This window comes from Mesoplodon densirostris, chromosome 7 (genome assembly GCF_025265405.1).
Source record: "Mesoplodon densirostris isolate mMesDen1 chromosome 7, mMesDen1 primary haplotype, whole genome shotgun sequence".
Classification (NCBI taxonomy): Eukaryota; Metazoa; Chordata; class Mammalia; order Artiodactyla; family Ziphiidae; genus Mesoplodon; species Mesoplodon densirostris.
Window position 1 is genome coordinate 8389575 of NC_082667.1, and position 23252 is coordinate 8412826.

Sequence of the window (23252 nt, forward strand, 5' to 3'; positions counted from 1 at the left end):
TCTATCCATGAAGTGTTAAACTTTGTATCACCTCAGTTATCTTCTTTAATCACTTTCTAATAGGCCTAACAGACGTCCCACACTTACCGAGACCAAAGCTGAGCTCCCTTTAAACGTGCTTCTCTGTGGCTTTCCTGTCTCAGCAGTCGGGGACTCCATCTTTCCAGCTGCTCAGGAAAAAACCCTGGAGCCATCCCTGTCATACTTCATATGCCATTTGCCAGGATGTCCTGTTGGCTTGACCTTAAAGCCATGCCTGAGCCATGCCCACTTCTCTCCTCCCCATCTGCTACCTCCGTGGCCCAAGCTGCTGCCGTGTTTCCCTGGATCATTGCAAGGGCCTCTTCATTGGCCTCCCTTCCTCCACCTTTGAGCCTCTGCCATCTACTCTCCACATGCACACAGATAGAGGGATTCTGTTTTACTTTGTTAACAAAAAAAATTAATCAGTAGTCAACCTAAGAAAGAAATGGAAAATTTTATTTGAGCCAAACTGAGGATTATAACCTAGGAGACAGTCTCTCAGAGAGCTCTGAGGACTGTTCTGAAGAGGTTAAGGGGGAGGCCAGTATAGACATGATTTTGGCAAAGTGGAAACCTGCAACTGAGCACACATCTCAGGAGAAGGTTGCCACTAGTCACGAGGAACAGACATCTTAGTTAATGACCTTAGTGCTTTTCTAAATGTGAGAAGGTGCAAGAATCCGAGTTCATAAAAAATTTCTCCTGAAAATAGCTAATAATCCAAAGGCCCATTCTGCAAGTTTTCCCAGAGCATAAAGTGCTTCATCTTGATCTTTGCCCTGAATTTTTTTTTAGGATTACTGTAGGTCAGAGACTGCAGTGGCAAATGACTTGATTCTTGTAGAACTGGATGGTAGGCAACATTCTTTATTTCACAATCCCTTCCCTTTTGGACTTAATTTCGACCAAGGCTTAGGAGGCGTTTTATGACCAATTTGTTCCATGGCACTAGGAATGCTTATTTCCAGGTCAGGCGAGGATTTCATTGATAGGCCACTCAATGTGCTATTCCTGGACTAGGCCCTGTTAAAAGTAGCCAAAAGCCTCTGGGCTGCCCATCTTATTAGTCTTTTATGGTCCAGGAAATTGTTCCCTCTTGTTAATTCTTCCCATATCTAGAGTTACACTATTACAATCATTGATCTTACAGAACTGGATTTTTTTTTTTTTTTTTTTTGCAGTACGCGGGCCTCTCACTGTTGTGGCCTCTCCCGTTGCGGAGCACAGGCTCCGGACGCGCAGGCTCAGCAGCCATGACTCACGGGCCCAGCCGCTCCATGGCACATGGGATCTTCCCGGATTGGGACACGAACCCGTGTCCCCTGCATCGGCAGACGGAGTCTCAACCACTGCGCCACCAGGGAAGCCCCAGAACTGGATATTTGATCTATTGTTTCAAGTCACCTAATCATCACTAATTTTATCAGAGGCTCAGTCATACATTTGGTAATGCAAGAAACAGTAATCTTATAAATAGACAGAATACAAGTAATATAGCTAGTAACCTTAATATGGTTGTAAGTATTTAAGCTAAGAACTTCCATTAGGTGTGGCCCAGTATCTCCCCAGGCCATCTGACCAGTCTGTTCTGGGCCATACAAGGTGAGTGGTGGGTCATCTTGACCCCTTACAGGATTGAGAAAGAAATGTTATCTTCTAAGGAGTTACAGGGCTGGCGCCAGAAGGAGAAAAGTGGATCTTTATGGTTGAGCAGGTATCTCTGCCATTGGGGAGGTCTGGTTAACACATAACGTGGATGCACTATGCACACCATGGGGAGGGAGGAGGCCAAAGGGCAGAGAAAAAGTTTTATGTTAAAATTTTTCTTGTCTTGCCTTAAGATGTGAATTTTTATTTCGTCAACTTCCATCAGACTGTGTCACTGCTGTGCAGGAAACACAGCAGTGCCTCCTCATCTCATGCAGAGTGAAAGTCAAAGTCCCCTCACTTTCAGCCTCTGCTGTCTCTGTAGGCTCCTCTCCTGTCCTTCCTGCATCCATGCCAGCCCCACTGGCCTCCTCCTGTTGCTCCATGTCTCTGCCTCAGGGCCCTTGCACTTGCTGTTCCTTCTTCCAGGAACCCTTTTCTCCCAGAGAGCCACACAGCTCACTTCATCCACGTCTTTGTGAAGAAGTCTCATGCTCAGCAAGGCCCTCCCTGACCCCCCATTTATTTATTTAAAAATTTTATTGGAGTACAGTTGATTTACAATGTTGTGTTAGCTTCTACTGTGTAGCAAAGTGAATCAGTTATACATATACATATATCAACTCTTTTTTAGATTCTTTTCTCATATAGGTCATTACAGAGTATTGAGTAGAATTCCCTGTGCTATACAGTAGGTCCTTATTATTTATCTATTTTAGATATAGTAGTGTGTATATGTGAACCCCAATGTCCCACTTTATCCCTCACCCCCTTTCCCCCTTGGTAACCATAGGTTTGTTTTCTACATCTGTGACTCTATTTCTGTTTTGTAAATAAGTTCATTTCTGACCCCCTATTTAAATGTTAACTGCCCCCAACCTCACACTCCCCAGCCTCCTTTCCTGCTTCTCTTCTCCCCATTGCCCTCCCCACCATCCAGCACATTTCATCTTTTACTCATGGATTCCCCTGTTGTCTGGCTTCCCACTGCTAGAATGTAAGCTCCTTGGAAGTGGGGGCCTGGTCAGTTTTGCTCACTGCTGTATCCCTTTCACCTGGAGCAAAGCCTGGCACTTAGGAGGCACTCAGTAAGTGTGGACTGAATGAATAAATGAATGAGCAAATACTTAAAGTGCACACTACAAACACAAACACATTCCAGAATTCATCAGAATCAACCTCCTCCTGGTGGGAGGTATTCCACTCCAGCATCCAGCTCACTGAGTTGCTCTTCACTTGAACTCATTCTGCTCTTCAGTCCTTCAGTTGAGCCTCTGATTTTCAAACTGTGGGAATTTTAGTTTCAGAATTTATATTTTTCATTTCAAAATTACCATTTGGTCCTTCCTACAACTGCCTGTTCTTGTTTCCTAACTTCCACTTCGTTTCATGGGTGGCATCATTTCCTTGATCACTTAGAGGATATCAAGTGTGCTTTTCTCTTACTGTTGTGGAGATTCATTCTTCACTGAGCAGATTTTACTGAGCATTGATTATGCACCAGCCACTGCTCTTGGCACTGGGGATGCAGCAGAGAACAAACAAGCTAAGTACCTGCCCTTGTGCTCCATGGAGGCCATGCCGCTGGGGGAGGGGAAGCAAACCAAAAAATAGATAAATATAATCCAATGATGAGTAGTGGTCATGCCATGGAGAGGAACAAAGTGGCATAAGGGGTAAGAGTGAGGGGTTTCCTTTAGACACGGCAGTCAGGGAAGACCTCTCTGTGGAGGTGACATTGGAAGAGACACAAATAGGTAAGGGGACAAGGCACACAGATGTCTGGGGATAGAACATCCCTGGCAGAGAGAAGAGCAAATACAAAGGCCCTGGGGTGGGTGTGTGCCTGATGTGCTCAAGGCTTGGTAAGGAGGCTGGGGAGGGAATGGAGTAAGTGAGAGAGAGTAGGTTGAGGTGAGTAGTTATGGGGCCAGAACATACAGGTCCTTATAGGGTTCTGAGGAGGGGAGCAATGTGGTCTGACATGTCTTAAAAAGATCCCTCTGGCTGCTGTGTGGAGAATGCACTGAAAAAGGAGCAGAGTAGGAGGGGGTCCTCGGGGTGGTGTCCCCGTGAACAAAGACGAGGGTCAGCTCTAGGACGTTAGGGCAGGTGGGAGAAATGCTTAGACTCGGGGTATATTGTTTTATTTTGGGTTGGGTGTGGGTGCAGAGAGGGGAGGGAAGGTTGACCCTGTGGTCGGGCTGGTAAATGGGGGGCCATCTACTGAGATGGAGAACACTGGGGTGAAACGAGTTTGAGGGGGCAGCAAATTGTCTGGCTTTGGATGCGATAAGACTGACCTGTCTAGGAATTGCCTGGTGGTCCAGAGGTTAGGACTTTGTGCTTCCCCTGCAGGCGGCACAGGTTCGATCCCTAGTGGGGGAACTAAGATCCCGCAAGCCACGTGGTACAGCCAAAAAAACCCGAAAACCAAAAAGCAAAATAAACAAAACCTGACCTGTCTCTTGGAGGTCGCTATGCAGTGAGAGTTGGTAAGTGGGGATAACGAGGGCTGAAAGGCATTTCAAGTCCAGGACTGGCTGAGCTCACCTAGGGAGTGACCTTTCACAGCAGGAAGATGAGGTCTGAGGCTGAGCCCTTGGTCTCCAGTGTTTAGAGGCCTGGAAGACTAGGTTCCAGTGAAAGAGAGTCTGGATCATGACCGTGGGGGTGAGCGGCGGGTGGAGAGAAGGTCAAGGAGCAGAGAGGTCAGGCAGTTGGGGCGAAGGGACCAGGGGAGGTGCTGTTGCGGGAAGGGGTGGCGTCCCCGCTCCGGAGCCAGCCCTGGTCAATACTGGGGGTTGTGACCAGTAAGACTGCGCACTTTCCAAAAATGGGCACAGGCAAGCTGTTCATCAACATGTTTTCTTTTGTCTTTTTTTGTGTGTTTTTTTGGACCTGGGGATGCGCCATGGACCTTTCTGGCCAGATGGTCCAGCAGGTTTTCTGTGATTCCTCCCAGCCCCAATGTCCTGTGGTGACAGCAGCTGCCCTTGGTCCCAGGCCAGGCAGGAGAAAGGCCGGTAGGAGTGCTTACTGTCAGTGACTCAGCAGAGTCCCCGGTGGCCAGGAAGGCTGGTTGCATCCAGGCAGGCGTCTGGAGGAGGTGGCAGCCACAGCCAACTGAGTTTGCTTATGCATCCGGGGTCCCCAGCACTTGGGACAGAGTGTAATGTAGCACCTGAACTCCACTGTCCTCCCTTCTCTCAAGTGCTTTGAGACCAGATAGCAATTCTGAGAGGACAGTCTCAGGTGGTCCCTCTGACGGTGTCTGCAGGCTCCGGCTCGTCTCCCTTACTCAAAGCCTCCAATGACTCCCGAGTGCTTCAGAGACAAGGCCAAGCCAGCCAGAGCCCCCCTCCCCAACCCATCTTCAGAGCCTTCACTTTGGCGCCTCCTTCACATGGCCTGAAATGCCCTGCACCCGTCTTCCCTTGCGTGCCATTTCTTCTATCTGAGGGCCGTTGCCACCATCCCTCTACGCTTCGTCCTCCCTGTCCCAGCCCATCTCCACCGCAGCCCCCTGCCCACGGGAGGATCCTCCAGCTCTTCCCTCTGTTGGGTAATGGGCTGCACGCCTCCCAAGGGCCCGGACTAAGCCATTGTGTCCCTCACGGTGCTCACAGCAGGACCCAGCACGCGGACCAGGGCCCAGGCAGGACGCAGGGAGGCTGTGCGGTCTTCATGGTCTCGGTTGGAGTTTGGGCTCTCAGGACCTTTTTTTCCCTCATCTGTAAATAGAGCATCATAACCCCCACTTCGCAAGGTTGTTTTCAGGACAAGTCATGGTTCTTTGAGGGTCCTCACCTTCTCCCGCTGCCAGAGTGTCCAAGTAATTAGAGCCCCCGACACATGTGATGCCTGGAATTCCAAATCCTTCTCCAGAACCTCCGAAGATCTGGTCTCCTGGGTGTTACTTTTTCCAAACTGTTCTTCATGGCAGTTCTGAAAGTCTGGGCCACCACCTTCTTGGAAAAACGCACTGGGCCCATTACTCATTACTACCAAATGTGCCCCAAATGTGGCCACAGGCTCAACTCAGAATTCCCTGTAGAACAGCTGAGAGATGCCTCAAGGCTTAATGAAGAGGATGCTGGTGATGCTGATGATGCTGGTGGTGGTATTGGTTGTGGTGAGGAAGATGACAATGATGATGATGATACCTAACGGTCTCATTAAAGCTTTATTGCAATGCAATTGACAAGTAACATTGTGTAAGTTTAAGGCGTACAATGAGTTGATCCGATACTTTTATAAATTGCAAAATGAGGACCACCATATATTAGCTGCCGCCTCCAACCCGTCACATAGTTACCATTCTTTTTTGTGGTGAGAACGTGTAAGATCTACTCTCTTAGTAACATTCAAGCATATGATACGGTATTATTAGCTATAATCACCATGCTGTATGTTAGATCCCCAAACTTGTTAATCTTATAACTGGAAGTTTGTACCCTTTAACCAACATCTTCCATTTCCCCTATGCCCCCAGCCCCTGGTAACTGCCATTCTACTCTGTTTCTCTAAGTTTTCCTTTTTTAGATTCCACATATAAGTGATATATTGAGTCTTTATATGTGTTGGGCATAATTCTAAGTCCTCTTCCTGTAATAACTCATTTAATCCTTCTGACAACCCTTTTAATTAGATATATGATTCTTATACCTTTTTTTTTTTTTTCGGTACGCAGGCCTCTCACTGTTGTGGCCTCTCCCATTGCGGAGCACAGGCTCCGGATGCGCAGGCTCAGCGTCCATGGCTCACGGGCCCAGCCGCTCCGCGGCATGTGGGATCTTCCCAGACCAGGGCACGAACCCGTGTCCCCTGCATCAGCAGGCGGACTCTCAACCACTGTGCCACCAGGGAAGCCCCTTATACCCATTTTTACAGATGTGAAAACTGAGGCTCGCAGAGCTGAGTCTGGGTCATACAGCTACTCTGTGGCAGAATCAGGACTCCAGTCCAGGTCAGTCCAGCTCCAGTGTTTATGTTTTTAACTCCTGAGATTCGCTGAAGGTTTTCGGGTAGCAAAGGAGGACACCAGGTAGCATCCTTGCCTCAGCATCCTTGCCCTCTCCCTGGGCTCCTGCTCCGTCAGATCAGCAGCTCCTTCCCTCACATCCTCTCTTCCTTGAGCCCAAGGGCCCCCTTCCCCTAGCTCAGAACCTCCTTAGAGGGAGCCCCAAATCAATCCCTCTCATAGCCCTTCAGGGGCCGGGGAAGAGATCCATTTACTTCCTGATGCTGCCAGCTTGACCTCTTCTGCTTCTGGACCAGACTCTAGCTTTACCGTTCTGTAGCCAAAAGGCCCAATAAAAGGTTTTACCAGACAGAAAAGTAGCCTTCCCTCCAAGCTAACTTCCAGAGTCACCCATTCCCACCTCTGGGGCACCGTGTGTGGCACCTGCCTGGTATCCAGTGGGCACTCATCAAGAGAGTCCCTGCTTCCTGCCCCAGGCATCTCTCCAGAGCAGTCACAGGCACTGGCTGCATTGAAATTCATTTTCCTCTGGCTTCGAGGCTGCTGACCCCTGGGAGCAGGCGAGACTGGGCCACCTGTGTGCACCCACTGCCCACGTGGAGGCCGCACAGTGGTGGAGAGGGTGCCGCGGGCCGCTGGCCGCTGGCTCAGCAGCATCTCGGGCAGGTGGCCAAAGCTTGGGGGTGAGTATAGCATGGCTTTAATTGGACACAGCCCTGGTCACAGCCCCCGTTTGTTTCGCCCTCCCAGGAGCCACCCCTCCCCCTCCCCCGCCCTCCCCCTTCCCTTCCCCCCTCCCCCATCCCAGGGTTCCTCTGGCCCATGGAACAGATCAGCTCTAAGTAGGTCAAGGAGAGCTTTGGGCAGCCATGGCTCCGGCTCCTTCCCTTTCATGTGCCTGGCGGCTCCTGCAAGCTTAGCCTGCCTTCACCAAAGGGACTTCGCTCTCCTTGCTGCGTCAAAAAGATATTTCATGTTAAAATGCAATGGGGAGATGTTAACCAGCCAGTCGGAATAAGCCTCGTCAGAATGCGAGCTGCTCAAACAGGATGAACTTTGCCCCACTCTGCGCAGGGTCTTGACCACAGCTGGCAGCGACCAGCTGGCACATTTTAACAAGGCTGGATGTAAACGGCTGGCTTCCCCAGCCCTTGCACGATTTCCCTGGAACCCATGCCACGGGGCCCCTGTTCCAGGGGTCCGGACCACCCCTGCTGGCCCCCCTGGTTCTCGGCCTTTAGGATTTCAACATCTTTGCTGAGTAAGTCATATGCTGGTTTAGCTGCATTCTTAGGAACGCCTGGTCCTCTAGCAGAGCGCTGTCTCTTTGATTTTGTGAGTTGCAGCCTATTTTTTTTTTTTAAGTTTGGGGACCACTGTTTTATAAATTTATTGATTTTATTTTATTTATTTTTCTTGTGTTGGGTCTTCGTTGCTGTGCACGGACTTTCTCTAGTTGCGGCGAGTGGGGGTTACTCTTCCTTGTGGTGCGCAGGCTTCTCATTGCGGTGGCTTCTCTTGTTGCAGAGCACAGGCTCTAGGTGCGCGGGCTTCAGTAGTTGTGACGCGTGGGCCTCAGTAGTTGTGGTGCCCGGGCTTAGCTGCTCCGCGGCACGTGGGATCTTCTTGGATGAGGGCTCGAACCTGTGTCCCCTGCATTGGCAGGCGTATTCTTAACCACTGCGCCACCAGGGAAGCCCTGAAGCCTATTGTTAAGAAGAGTCATTTTAGGTGGATGCAAGGAAAAGCTGCGGGGAGTGTAAGTGAAAGCGTGACATGGATTTTGGCAAAATCCCTCTCATTTCACTGTAAAACACAGTGGCAGGATTTGGCCGGCAATGTGCAAACACACCGTGCAGTCAGAAGCTTTATTTTCTGCTTCTGTGGATGAGACACGCACGGCCTGAGATCAGAGTAGCCAGTGCCGGCCATGGTTTTAACAAACCCCCGAATTCTCCTGAAACGAGAGGCAGCGTGATTCGATGGTTACTCACACAGATTTGGGAGTAGGCTGTCTGGATTTGAATTCCTACTGTGCCCAATCTGTGTGGCCTTAGAAAAGGCATTAAGCCTCAGTTTTCTCCTCTGTAAAATGGGGATGATAATAGTTCTGATCTCATAAAGCTCTGTGAGGACTAAATAAGTTTATGTAGATCACTTATAACAGTCCCTGATGAGCAGTGAACGCCTGTTATTAATGTCATCCTCCTCCTCATCATCATTTTTTTTGACCATGAGGACTGTGGGAGACACATAGGGAACCCCAGAGACCAACTTGAGAAGGGCTCATAGGGAGTGGGGTTCGGTCCAGGGTCAGGTCAGGCAGGGATAGATGTTGTTTGAAGGACAAGCACTAAACTGTACACCATGGAGTGAGGCTGGCGTAGATCTAAGTCAAAATGTGATTCATCTTTTCACATATAACTAATGTTGCTTGCCAGTTTTAACGAAGAACTCTTATTTTTCGAGGAAGAACATCTGCAATGCAGATGTCAGGGGGACTGGACCTTTGGGCTCTCTCCCCATCTGTGCTATTTGAACAAAATGAAGGAGGGTTTTGCGGGGAGGGTGAAGGTGGGACTTCCAGGCTCCTGGTTACTTCCTGTCCTGCTGTTGTCGCTGTCTACCACGGGCTTATGATTTCCTATGGTTCTATCCTGGATGGGTCTGTACCTTGGAAACTGAATGTCAGCCCCCAGCCTTTATTTACACAAACACACACACGCGCCCACACACATATGCACCATTTGCCTAAATCCTAGAGGCTTAAGGAGACAGAGGGCATGTTTTCCTGCAGCCATGAGAACATGCCCGGGTGGAACTGGACAGCCTTGCTTGCTGGATGCCCTTGCCTCTGGGTTCACTGGGCAGCCTCCGCCTTACCCTCTCTCAGCAGTTTTCTCCCACCCCAGGATCATTCTGTCTTCTCTTTTGCTGCTGTTTCTCCTGCAAAAACTGGTGTCCTCAGGGTCTCACCTTGGCCCACCTGACCTAGCCAAGGGAGTTTCCCAAGCCAAGACAGCCGTACCCCTGAGAAGTCAGTTCTCAGCTCTGAGGACTAAACATGACACATGTGTAACTGGTGCTCCATTAGCACCTCCCCGGGGACCCAGCTGGGCACACAGCCTCAGCAGGGCCCCTGCCACCCACTGAGCCTGAAGGGACACGCACGGCTCCTGTGGGTGCCTTGCCCCCACCCTCTGTGCCAGGCCCAGGACCCCAGCGCAGCATCACCAGGCTTTGGGTTGGGACCAACACTGTCCCCAGCCTGCATGAGACCAGGGGAGAGTTGCACTGGGGGCCTGGGGGCTGCGTCCCTCCTCTGTCCCTTGTTTCCACTTCTCTCTTGCTGCAGATCTGTTTCCTCCACACAGGGGAAAGCGTGGCAGCCATCACCCCAGGATGTCAATTCTCGCTGCTCCACCCCCAAAGAGGGCTGATTTTCTTTCTCCATTTTCCTTAGAAATGTCCCAGGAGAGGGCTTTGGTGGACCCAGTGAGGGCCCAGAGGACACGATGATGCTATGGGAGGGAGGAGCGTGGGCGGGTAGCGAGTTCTGACGTCTGTGCCAGGAGGAGGGGGTGGGAAAGGGGGTGTTTGTGGATAGGTGGTGGGCCCACACCCTAACTTGGGGGGTGCTCGGGGCTGTCCCCATGGACCCCAGGAAGGGTCAGGCTTTCGGCAGGTGGAGGCAAACGGAATGGAAACCCCACTGAACAACGGGCCGCTCTCTTCAGCCTCCTCACTCTCTTCTCTCCCATTCATTCATTCATTCATTCATCATTCATTCACCCAACGAACAATTATTGGGTACCTTGAGTTGGGCCCTGGAGCAAAGCTCTGGGCATGTGGTGAGAACAAGACAGAAGCATTCCAGCCTGCAGGGTGGAGGGAGGGGGCCACATCTCTACTGGCTCCCCAACCACTAATTTCGTGAAGACAGATTCTAAGGGTGATGGGTGAAACCAAGAGGGCGTGGAGGCAACAGGGAGGGGTGGGCGGGGCCCCCAGCTGACGGTCAGGATGACCTCACGGAGGAGGGAGGAGCCTCATGCCCGATGGGAATGGAGCTGAGCATCCAGGCTGGTGAGGCTGGAAGAGGAGAGTGGCTTCTCTCCTCCAGACACCTCTGGCCCAAATGCTGTGTTTTCAACAATTGAGCCAACGTCGAACATTTTGGAGATTTCACATAAAAATTGTGACCTCTGACTGATTGACACCCCTGGGCTCACAAGCTCCAGGGCGACAGTGGTTGGGTCTGGGTGGTCACGGCCCCCACCCACCTTGGGTTCTCCACCTGCCTGGTCTCCCCAGATGTGTGAGTTCACAACCCTCACTCTCCCCTAGGGGAAAACACGTCACCCATCTCAGTAAAACGCCCTGCCACCTGTGTGACCCCAGAGCCCACTCTGTCCCCCATACTCGTGCCCCTGGGCTACACCGGCCTCCTGCCAAGCACCTGTGGCCTCAGTTGAGCTGGGAGCTGTCCCCCTGCAGATTTGCTGCTGCCTGAGGTTTGCTTTCAAGCTTAATAAATGAATAAAGGGGAGAAAAGGAGAAAACCACAGCCACGATCAATCATCGACGAGGTTGTATCTCAAACACATAACACTGTTGTTGAAATAAGTGGTTGAAGACTACGGGATTCCATGCTGTTGTCAACAAACAGCATGCCGTTGAGGAATGTGTGAGTAGCTGGCACATTTATGAGGAGAACACAAGAATGTAGGCTAGCGGTTACCTTGGGTCACAGGTCGGGGGGCCACCCAGGGGGCTACTGAGTACTTGCAAGGCCGTATTTCTTAAATACATGAGTGTTTGTTTGATTATAATTTTTAAATTTAATTACAGTTTTCTTGAGGATAATTGACTGTACTTATTTAAGTTTACAAAAAATGTGTGCAATTTAATGCTTTTTGACATATCCACGCACCTGTGAAACCACCTCCATAATCAAGGTAATGAATGTATCCATCACCCCAAAGATTCCCTGTTGCACCTTGGAAATCCCTCCTTCCCTCCCCTCCCCCTGTCTTGGACAACCGCTAATCTGCTTTCTGTCCCTAAAGATTAGTTTGCGTTGTTTTCTAACATGTTATAAAAATACATGTTTTATGTAATTTGTATGTCATTGTATAGATACAGCAAAATTTGTTACCTGTTCATCTGTTGACTGACATTTGGGTTGTTTCCAGATTTTGGCAGTTGCAAATAAAGCTGCTGTGGACACTCAAGCGCATGTCTTCGAGTGGGCAAATTCTCCCACTGCTGTTGGTAAATAAAAACAGTGGAGTGTCTGTGTCATACGGCTGGCATAGGTGTAAGTTTCTAAGAAACTGCCACGCTGTTCTCCATTCTCACCAACACTTGGTCTTTTAAATTTTTGCCCTTCTTGGGTGTGTGGTGGTTTTAATTTGCATCTCCCTAACGGTGTAGAGAATCTTTTCGTTCGCTTATTTGTCTTCCCTAGCTCCTCTTTGGTGAAGCATCTGTTCAAACCTTTTGCCCTGTTTTAAAATCGGATGAACTTTTTTTATTGTTGAGTTGTAAGTGGTCTCTATCTTTTCTAGATAGAAGTCCTTTGTCAAATATAGATTTTTCAAATGTCTTCTCCGAAGTTTGTGGCTTGCCATTTTATTTTTGTAACAGTCTCTTTACAGTCTCTTTGGAAAGCAGAAGTTTTGTTTCATGAAATCCAATATATCATTTTTTTCTTCTATAGCTCATTTTTGGTGTTCTGTTGAAGATATCTTTGAGATATCTTTGCCCAGCCCAAGGTGGCTAAGATTTTCTCCAGTTTTCTAAACTTCTAAAAGTGCTATAATTTTAACTCTTATGTTTAGGTCTATGGTACATTTAAAGTTAATTTGGGGGGACTTCCCTGGTGGTGCAATGCTTAAGAAGCTGCCTGCCAATGCAGGGGACACGGGTTTGAGCCCTGGTCCGTGAAGATTCCACGTGCCGCGGGACAATTAAGCCCATGCGCCACAACTACTGAGCCTGCACTCTAGAGCCCATGAGCCACGACTACTGAAGCCCACATGTCTAGAGCCTGTGCTCCACAACAAAAGAAGCCACCGCAATGAGAAGCCCATGCGCCACAACGAAGAGTAGCCCCTGCTCGCCGCGACTAGAGAAACCTGCGCACAGCAACAAAGACCCAATGCAGCCAATAAATAAATAAATAAATAAATAAAAAGTTAAAGTTCATTTTTGCATACGGTGTGAAGTAGGGTTGAGTTTCTTCTCCCCTCCTTTCTTTCTTTCCTTCCTCCCTCCCTCCCTCTCTTCCTTCCTTCCTTCTTTTCTCCCTTCCTCCCTCCTTTCTTCCTTTCTCTCTCTTTCTTTCCTGCCCCTCCCTCTTTCTCTCTCCTTTTCTTTTCTTCTTTTCTTTTCTTTTCTTTTCTTTTTTCTTTTCTCTTCTTTTCTATGGCTATCCAACTGTTCCAGCATCATTTGCCATAAAAGATTATCCTTTCCCAGTTTAATTCATTTGACACCTTGGCTGAGAATCAATTAATCATTTATGCATGGCTCTATCTGAATTCTTGATTCTATTATATCAAACACAAGTTGTCCAACTCTGTTCCTCTTTTCTTTTTTAATTAATTAACTAATTTTAAAATTTTATTTTATTTTTGGCTGTATTGGGTCTTTGTTGCTGCATGTGGGCTTTCTCTAGTTGCGGCGAGCAGGGGCTACTCTTCGTTGCAGTGCATGGTCTTCTCATTGTGGTGGCTTCTCTTGTTGCGGAGCACGGGCTCTAGAGTGCAGACTCAGTAGTTGTGGCACATGGGCTTAGTTGCTCCACGGCATGTGGGATCTTCCTGGACCGGGGCTTGAACCCGTGTGCCCTGCATTGGCAGGCGGATTCTTAACCACTGCACCACCAGGAAAGTCCTGAGACTTTCTTGCTTTCTTTTTATTTACAATCATTTTTTTGAATTTTATTTTATTTTTATACAGCAGGTTCTTATTAGTTATCTATTTTATACATATTAGTGTATATAAGTCAATCCCAATCTCCCAGTTCATCCCACCCCACACGCCCCCCACCCTGCCACTTTACCCCCTTGGTGTCCATACCTTTGTTCTCTACATCTGTGTCTCTATTTCTGCCTTGTAAACCGGTTCACCTGTATCACTTTTCTAGGTTCCACATATATGTGTTAATATACGATATTTGTTTTTCTCTTTCTGACTTACTTCACTCTGTATGACAGTCTCTAGATCCATCCACGTCTCTACAAATGACCCAATTTCGTTCCTTTTTATGGCTGAGTAATATTCCATTGTATATATGTACCACATCTTCTTTATCAATACGTCTGTCCACGGGCATTTAGGTTGCTTCCATGACCTGGCTATTGTAAATAGTGCTGCAATGAACATTGGGGTGCATGTGTCTTTTTGAACTATGGTTTTCTCTGGGTATATGCCCAGTAGTGGGATTGCTGGATCATATGGTAATTCTATTTTTATTTTTTTAAGGAACCTCCATACTGTTCTCCATAGTGGCTGTATCAATTTCCATTCTCACCAACAGTGCAAGAGGGTTCCCTTTTCTCCACACCCTCTCCAGCATTTGTTGTTTGTAGATTTTCTGATGATGCCCATTCTAACTGGTGTGAGGTGATACCTCACTGTAGTTTTGATTTGCATTTCTCTAATAATTAGTGATGTTGAGCAGCTTTTCATGTGCTTCTTGACCATCTGTAAGTCTTCTTTGGAGAAATGTCTATTTAGGGCTTCTGCCCATTTTTGGATTGTTTTTTTTTTTTTTAATATTGAGCTGCATAAGCTATTTATATATTTTGGAGATTAATCCTTTGTCAGTTGATTCATTTGCAAATATTTTCTCCCATTCTGAGGGTTGTCTTTTTGTCTTGTTTGTAGTTTCCTTTGCTTTCAAAAGCTTTGAAGTTTCATTAGGTCTGACTTGTTTATTTTTGTTTTTATTTCCATTACACTAGGAGGTGGATCAAAAAAGATCATGCTGTGATTTATGTCAAAGAGTATTCTTCCTATGTTTTCCTCTAAGAGTTTTATAGTGTCTGGTCTTACATTTAGGTCTCTAATCCATTTTGAGTTTATTTTTGTATATGGTGTTGGGGAGTGTTCTAATTTCATTCTTTTACATGTAGCTGTCCAGTTTTCCCAGCACCACTTATTGAAGAGACTGTCTTTTCTCCATTGTATATCCTTGCCTCCTTTGTCATAGATTAGTTGACCATATGTGTGTGGGTTTATCTCTGGGCTTTCTCTCCTGTTCCATTGATCTATATTTCTGTTTTTGTGCCAGTACCATATTGTCTTGATTACTGTAGCTTTGCAGTATAGTCTGAAGTCAGGGAATCTGATTCCTCCAGCTCTGTTTTTTTCCCCTCAAGACTGCTTTAGCTATTTGGGGTCTTTTGTGTCTCCATACAAATTTTAAAATTTTTTGCTCTAGTTCTGTAAAAAATGCCACTGGTAATTTGATAGGGATTGCATTGAATCTGTAGATTGCTTTGGGTGTACAGTCATTTTCACAATGTTGATTCTTCCAATCCAAGAACATGGTATATCTCTCCATCTGTATCATCTTTGATTTCTTTCATCAGTGTCTTATAGTTTTCTGAGTATAGGTCTTTTACCTCCTTAGGTAGGTTTATTCCTAGGTATTTTATTCTTATTGTTGCAAAGGTGAATGGGATTGTTTCCTTAATTTCTCTTTTTGATCTTTCATTGTTAGTATATAGGAATGCAAGAGATTTCTGTGCATTAATTTTATATCCTGCAACTTTACCAAATTCATTGATTAGTTCTAGTAGCTTTCTGGTGGCATCTTTAGGATTCTCTATGTATAGTATCATGTCATCTGCAAACAGTGAGAGTTTTACTTCTTCTTTTCCAATTTGTATTCTTTTTATTCCTTTTTCTTCTCTGATTGCTGTGGCTAGGACAACCAAAACTATGTTGAACAATAGTGGCTAGAGTGGACATCCTTGTCTTGTTCCTGATCTTAGAGGAAATGCTTTCAGTTTTTCACCATTGAGAATGATGTTTGCTGTGGGTTTGTTGTATAGGGCCTCTATTATGTTGAGGTAGGTTCCCTTTATGGCCACTTTCTGGAGAGTTTTTAAAATAAATGGGTGTTGAATTTTATCAAAAGCTTTTTCTGCATCTATTGAGAGATCATATGGTTTTTATTCTTCAGTTTTTTAATATGGTGTATCACATTGATTGATTTGCATATATTGAAGAATCCTTGCATCCCTGGGATAAATCCCACTTGATCATGGTGTATGATCCTTTTAATGTGTTGTTGGATTCTGTTTGATAGTATTTTGTTGAGGATTTTTGCATCTATATTCATCATGATACTGGTCTGTAATTTTCTTTTTTTGTAGTATCTTTGTCTGGTTTTGGTATCAGGGTGATGGTGGCCTCATAGAATGAGTTTGGGAGTGTTCCTTCCTCTGCAAATTTTTGGAAGAGTTTGAGAAGGATGTGTGTTAGCTCTTCTCTAAATGTTTGATAGAATTCACCTGTGAAGCCATCTGGTCCCGAACTTTTATTTGTTGGAAGATTTTTAATCACAGTTTCAATTTCATTACTTATGACTGGTCTGTTCATATTTTCTATTTCTTCTTGATTCAGTCTTGGAAGGTTATACCTTTCTAAGAATTTGCCCATTTCTTCCAGGTTGTCCATTTTATTGGCATAGAGTTGCTTGTAGGAGTCTCTTATGATACTTTGTATTTCTGTTGTAACTTCTCCTTTTTCATTTCTAATTTTATTGATTTGGGTCCTCTCCCTCTTTTTCTTGATGAGTCTGGCTAAAGGTTTATCAATTTTGTTTATCTTCTCAAAGAACCAGCTTTTAGTTTTATTGATCTTTGCTACTGTTTTCTTTGTTTCTATTTCATTTATTTCCACTCTGATCTTTATGATTTTTTTGCTTCTGCTAACTTTGGGTTTTTTTTTTTTTTTAACAAATTCAGTTCTTTTTTTTTTTTTAATTATATTTATTTATTTATTTATTTATTTATTTATGGCTGTGTTGGGTCTTCATTTCTGTGCGAGGGCTTTCTCTAGTTGTGGCAAGCAGGGCCACTCTTCATCGCAGTGCACGGGCCTCTCACTATCGCGGCCTCTCTTCTTGTGGAGCACAGGCTCCAGATGCGCAGGCTCAGTAATTGTAGCTCACGGGCCCAGTTGCTCCACGGCATGTGGGATCTTCCCAGACCAGGGCTTGAACCCGTGTCCCCTGCATTGGCAGGCAGATTCTCAACCACTGTGCCACCAGGGAAGCCCTAACTTTGGGTTTTGTTTGTTCTTCTTTCTGTAGTTCCTTTAGGTGTAAGGTTAGATTGCTTATTTGAGATTTTTCTTGTTTCTTGAGGTAGGCTTGTATTGCTATAAAATTCCCTCTTAGAACTGCTTTTGCTGCATCCTATAGGTTTTGGATCATAGTGTTTTCATTGTCATTTGTCTCTAGGTATTTTTTGATTTCTTCTTTGATTGCTTCAGTGATCTCTGGTTATTTAGTATTGTATTGTTTATCCTCCATGTGTTTGTGTTTTTTACGTTTTTTTCCCTGTAATTGATTTCTAATCTCATAGCATTGTGGCTGGAAAAGATGCTTGATGTGATTTCAATTTTCTTAAATTTACCAAGGCATGATTTGTGACCCAAGATGTGATCTATCCTGAAGAATGTTCCATGTGCACTTGAGAAGTGTAATCTGCTGTTTTGGGATGGACTGTCCTACAAATATCAATTAAATCTATCTGGTCTATTGTGTCATTTAAAGCTTGTATTTTCTTATTAATTTTCTGTCTGGATGATTTGTCCACAGGTGTAAGTGAGGTGTTAAAGTCCCCCACTATTATTGTGTTACTGTTGATTTCCTCTTTTATAGCTGTTAGCAGTTGCCATATGTATTGAGGCAATCCTATGTTGGGTGCATAAATATTTACAATTGTTATATCTTCTTCTTGGATTGATCCCTTGATCATTATGTAGTGTCCTTCATTGTCTCTTGTAACATTCTTTATTTTAAAGTCTATTTTATCTGATATGAGTATTACTACTCCAGCTTTCTTTTGATTTTCATTTGCATGGAATACCTTTTTCCATCCCCTCACTTTCAGTCTGTATGTGTCCTTAGGTGTGAGGTGGGTCTCTTGTAGACAGCATATATATGGGTCTTTTTTTGGTATCCATTCAGTGAGCCTGTGTCTTTTGGTTGGAGCATTTAATCCATTCATGTTTAAGGTAATTATCCATATGTATGTTCCTATGACCATTTTCTTAATTGTTATGGGTTTGTTTTTGTAGGTCCTTTTCTTCTCTTGTGTTTCCCACTTAGAGAAGTTCCTTTAGCATTTCTTGTAGAGCTGGTTTGGTGGTGCTGAATTCTCTTAGCTTTTGCTTGTCTGTAAAGATTTTTATTTCTCTGTCGAATCTGAATGAGATCCTTGCTGGGTAGAGTAATCTTGGTTGTAGCTTCTTACCTTTCATCACTTTAAGTATATCATGCCACTCCCTTCTGGCTTGTAGAGTGTCTGCTGAGAAATCAGCTGTTAAACTTATGGGAGTTCCCTTGTATGTTATTTGGCGTTTTCCCCTTGTTGCTTTCAATAATTTTTCTTTGTCTTTAATTTTTGTCAGTTTGATTACTAGGTGTCTCAGCATTTTTCTCCTTGAGTTTATCCTGCCTGGGACTCTCTGCACTTCCTGGATTTGGGTGGCTATTTCCTTTCCCATGTTAGGGAATTTTCGACTATAATCTCTTCAAATGTTTTCTCAGGTCCTTTCTCTCTCTCTTCTCCTTTTGGGACCCCTATAATGCAAATGTTGTTGTGTTTAATGTTGTCCCAGAGGTCTCTTAGGCTGTCTTCATTTCTCATCATTCTTTTTTCTTTATTCTCTTCTGTGGCAGTGAATTCCACCATTCTGTCTTCCAGGTCACTTATCTGTTCTTCTGCCTTAGGTATTCTGCTATTGATTCCTTCTAATGTATTTTTTATTTCAGTTATTGTATGGTTTATCTTTGTTTGTTTGTTCTTTAATTCTTCTAGGTGTTTGTTCTTTAATTCTTCTAGGTCTTTGTTAAACATGTCTTGCATCTTCTCGATCTTGGCCTCCATTCTTTTTCCGAGGTCCTGGATCATCTTCATTATCATTATTCTGAATTCTTTTTCTGGAAGGTTGCCTATCTCTCCTTCATTTAGTTGTTTTTCTGGGGTTTTATCTTGTTCCTTCATGTGGTACAAAGTCCTCTGCCTTTTCATTTTGTCTTCTGTGAATGTGGTTTTCCTTCCACAGGCTGCAGAATTGTAGTTCTTCTTGCTTCTGCTGTCTGCCCTCTCACTTTCTTCCTTTCTAATGTGAGCCCTTAACTATATAAAATTTCCTCTAATCACTGCTTTATCTTCACACCATAAATTCTGACACATGATTGAAATTTTTTCATCCAGCTCAAAATATTTTCTAATTTCCTTTGTGATTTCTTCTTTGACCCATGGTTATTTAGAAGTATGTTTTTCAGTTTGAACAGGTTTTCTAGATATGCCTCTGTTACTGATTTCTAATTTAATTCCATGACAATCCAAAGACACTGTGTGATTTAAATCCTTTTAAATTTATTACATGTGAAGTAAGGCTGGGGACCCATAGGGGCTCATTGGTGGGGGAAGTATGATCTTTATCATGAGCCACCAGAGGGTTTTAAGCAGACAGGGAATTTGATTTGAATTGGGTTTGATTGGTCTGATGTGCATCAGGTGTGAAAGAGGGGAAATGGGATGGGGAACTGGGGTTTGAGGTTTCTCTGAGTTGTCCAAGGAGAGTGGGGAGTTGTCTAAAGGGTCTGTATCTCCAGGGAAGGGTGTAACTTTGTGACAGTGTTGCAGATATCAGAACACGGAGGGGTACAGGTGAGGGCGAGGAGCCGGGTGTTTGGGAAAGAGCCCTGGACTGGGAGTCAGGCAGGGTTAGGCGGTGTGATTCTGAGCATGTCACTTCAACTCTCTGGGCTTTAGTTTCCTTACCTTTAAAATAGGTGATCAGCCTCAATGATCCCCTCATTTTAACAGCCTGGACTGCTGCTTGTATAGGGAGGGTCTGCATGAATGAGGAAAAGGTGACCCCTCAAGATAGACACACAGAAGGGTGGCCCTGAAGCAGGCCTAAAATTAAGGCCTAATATTCTGTGCTGCCTTGACATCTGGTGAAACCGGGAGGGTCTCTGTGGTTTATCTGCAGGTCCCCTTCCCCACTCAGCTCCTGTGGGTAAGGTCCCCCAGTCAACAACAATTCTCATGGGGGTTGGGGGGGCCAGCACAGTTCCTGTCATTCCTGAGAGGTGGGGGTCAGGTCCCTGCCAACCTGTGGAATGATTCAAGCAAGCCAATCACACGGTCCTGTGGAACCAGGGGTCCCCCCGCCACCTTCTTGATACCACGAAGCACACCTCCCACAGCCTTTGGTGGTTCTCTCTTCTCCTGAGTGCAACCCATGTGAGCCTGCGTGGTACACAGTGTCGACCTCCCTTGGCTGTGAGTTTACGTGATTAGTAAACTGCAGTCCATCTTATCTGTGCAGTGTTAGGTTGGGCCTTCCCTAAAGCCACATAACCACAGGGCAGGAGGCCTCCCTCACCAACGGGGGTAAACAGGAAGTGATTAAAACAACCCCTTGCTTGGAATGAATCCAGCCCCTCTTAGGGTAAGTGGCTGAGTTGGTGCAGCCTGGGCTGGGTTTCAGCTCCATGTGCCTCCTCTACTGGTGCCCGGGGACAAGGCACACCTGGTTGCCTGTTCCTGGCAGCTCTGGTAGCAGCTTCTATTTGTTGGAATCTGGTCTGTGCTAAGATCTGCTAGCCTTGTCACCCACCCTGGGAGGTAGATTCCATGAGTCCCATTGTACTGATGAAGACTCTGTGAGTGGCAGAGGAAAGACTGGAACTCAGGTCTGTCTGGACCCTGCCCTACGATCCACTCTGGAAGCTGGCAGGTGAGAAACCTGCAACACCATGTTCTGAGAAGTGAGAAGAAGTGGGTGGCTGAGTGAAGGTGTGAAGACGAATCCTGGCAGGGAAGGGAGAGAACCACTGTGTTAACGAAGTGGACCTGGGGGCAGCCAGGCTGGGCGTGTCTGTCTGCCGGGGGGTCCTGCGATGCTGAGGTGGGTGGAGAGTCTGGCGGGGCAGGGGGAGCAGAAGTGAATGGTGGTGTGGCCTTCAGCCTCAGCCAGCTCAGACAAGCCAAACCCTCAAGGCTGCCCAAATTGCTTCCACCCTCTGATCACAGAAGAGGCAATTCCCACCAGAGGGATCTTTGGCCCAAGGGGCTCCCGCAGGCAGAATTTCTAGAACCAGGTGGTTTCTGTAATGACCACCCTGGCTGCGGCTGACCTCCTAGAATAATGAAAAGGGAGAACAGTTGTGCGCTGTGATGGCTACAGCTCTGGGGCTTAGAGGGCAGAAATGGGGGTCAAGTCTTATGGGAATGTAAACTCTATGAGATTAGGGTTTTATTTACGGCTGTTACTCAAAGCATGGGACAGTGCCTGAAATGTAGTAGGTACACAACAAAAATGAATTAAGTGAAAGAGTAAATTAAGTCTTAGCTTTCCTGTCTCTTAGCTGGGTGTCTTTAGGCAACTTGCATAACCTCTCTGTGTCTCCATTTCCTTGACAGTGGAATTGGACAGAACAGCACCTTGTGGGCTTGTTGCGTGGATCACATCAGATGCTGTATTAAAACAATAAGGGCTCACTAAGCCCCCGCTGTTATTATTACTATTATCACGATCTTGGCTCTTGTTTAGCAAGGAGGGCTGCCTACGAACCCCCTCACCCGAGACCCAGCAGCCACACTTACGGAGCACGTGCTGTGGGCCAGGCACTGTCCTTGGTGCTGCATATAATTACTCACTTAAACCCAAATACAACTCTTTGAGCTACACTGGTTTTTTGTTTGTTTGTTTGTTTGTTTGTTTTTGCGGTACGCAGGCCTCTCACTGCTGTGGCCTCTCCCGTTGCGGAGCACAGGCTCCGGACGCGCAGGCTCAGCGGCCATGGCTCACGGGCCCAGCCGCTCCGCGGCATGTGGGATCTTCCCAGACTGGGGCACAAACCCACGTCCCCTGCATCGGCAGGCGGACTCTCAACCACTGCGCCACCAGGGAAGCCCAAAGCTACACTGTTTTTTTTTTAACACCTGTTTTACCAATGAAGAAGTGGAAACTTAGAGGTGATTCTGGCTATAAAAGAAAGTTGAGGAACATTCCTTCATCCTTATTCTCTCAAAGAACATACATGAGAATAGCATGGTTTTTTTCCTGGAGGGCCCCAAGGAAGACACCTGATAATCTGTCTGGGCCTGGGCTCCTTGGCAGGAAGCCTTAAGGAGAACTGTTGAGGATCTCTTTTTCTTCTTGTGCCAGTTTGATGAGAGAGGGAATACACTTGCCTGCGTAGGCAGGGATTCAGTCTTGGGCAGTCTGGCTGTAGAGCCAGGCTCTTGACCAGTACATTTTCCTGTCTAAGGTACAATCACCTTCTACCTGTGAGGCCTCAAATAAGTCACTTCATCTCTCTGAGCCTCTTGTAAACAGGGAGAGCAATAGTATCTTCCTAGCAGGGTTGTTGTAAAGATTAAATGGTTTCAGAAACATGTTGCCCTGAGCATGGTGTCGGGAATGCTCTGGGCACTAAACAAGCTCAAGCTGTGGGCGTCATCATGATGACCAGCCAGGCCCTGTTCCTGACCTCTCTGCCCAGGACATCTCCTGACCCTTGGGCTCTCCTGTCTCCGGGCTGTGGTGGACCTGCCACCATATCTGCAGCCCCACGCAGCTACATCACTCCCAGGGTGGCCATGGGTCACTCACTGTCTCTCCAGGTCCTGGATGGTGTCAGGGAGTGGAAGGCCCCAGGTCTCCAGGAGGAAGAGGACAATGAGGTTGGAAATGATGGGGATGACACCGTAGGAGGGGGAGCCAGAAGGGGAAGGACCTCGCAGGTCATCCTGGTCAGGGGGTCCATTACAGACCCCCGCTGACCTGCTGAATGCAGGAAGACTTCTGCTGTCATCCTGTGGGTAGAGAGGAGGGCTGGGACCCTTGTCACAATTGCCACTTCAGAGGGGCTACTTGGCTGGGCCAGAGGAGGGAAAGCTGGGCTGCTGGAGTCGCCCTCCTGAAGGGCTCTTCTAACCCCACCTCCTCCATTGAGCTCACCTAGATTTTCCCATCCAAAGGGGCTTCTGCCTCCTGGGAATATCCAGAGTCCTTCATGGGAGCTCTCTAAGGCCCACCCTATTCTCCCTGGTCTCAGGTAATTTGGAGGCTTTTCTCAGGGCTCCTGCAAGGCCACAGAGCTCCCATTTCAGACTTTCTATAAAGTATCAACAAACTCAATAAATGTGTGTCAAAAAAAAAAGAAAGAGTGGACAAGTGAGTGAGTGAGCACCATGAGTGAGGCTGGGCCAGGCCTCTGGGGGCTGGGGTCCAGCCCTGCTCTTCAACTAAATCCTTGGCCACCCTAAGCTTCAGTCTACCCAACTGTCCAATGCAGGGGTGGTCTAACTCTAGACCACTGGGT

At 46.6% G+C, this 23252-nt stretch overlaps 1 protein-coding gene across 1 annotated transcript in view; it reads right to left on the reverse strand.

Moving 5' to 3' along the window:
- Positions 1-23252, reverse strand: part of SLC22A11 (solute carrier family 22 member 11) — a 40337-nt gene that overhangs the window by 4146 nt on the left and 12939 nt on the right. The window contains 2 exon segments of the mRNA XM_060105133.1: positions 22541-22643; positions 22646-22743. Of these exon segments, the coding sequence (XP_059961116.1) occupies positions 22541-22643; positions 22646-22743 (201 nt within the window).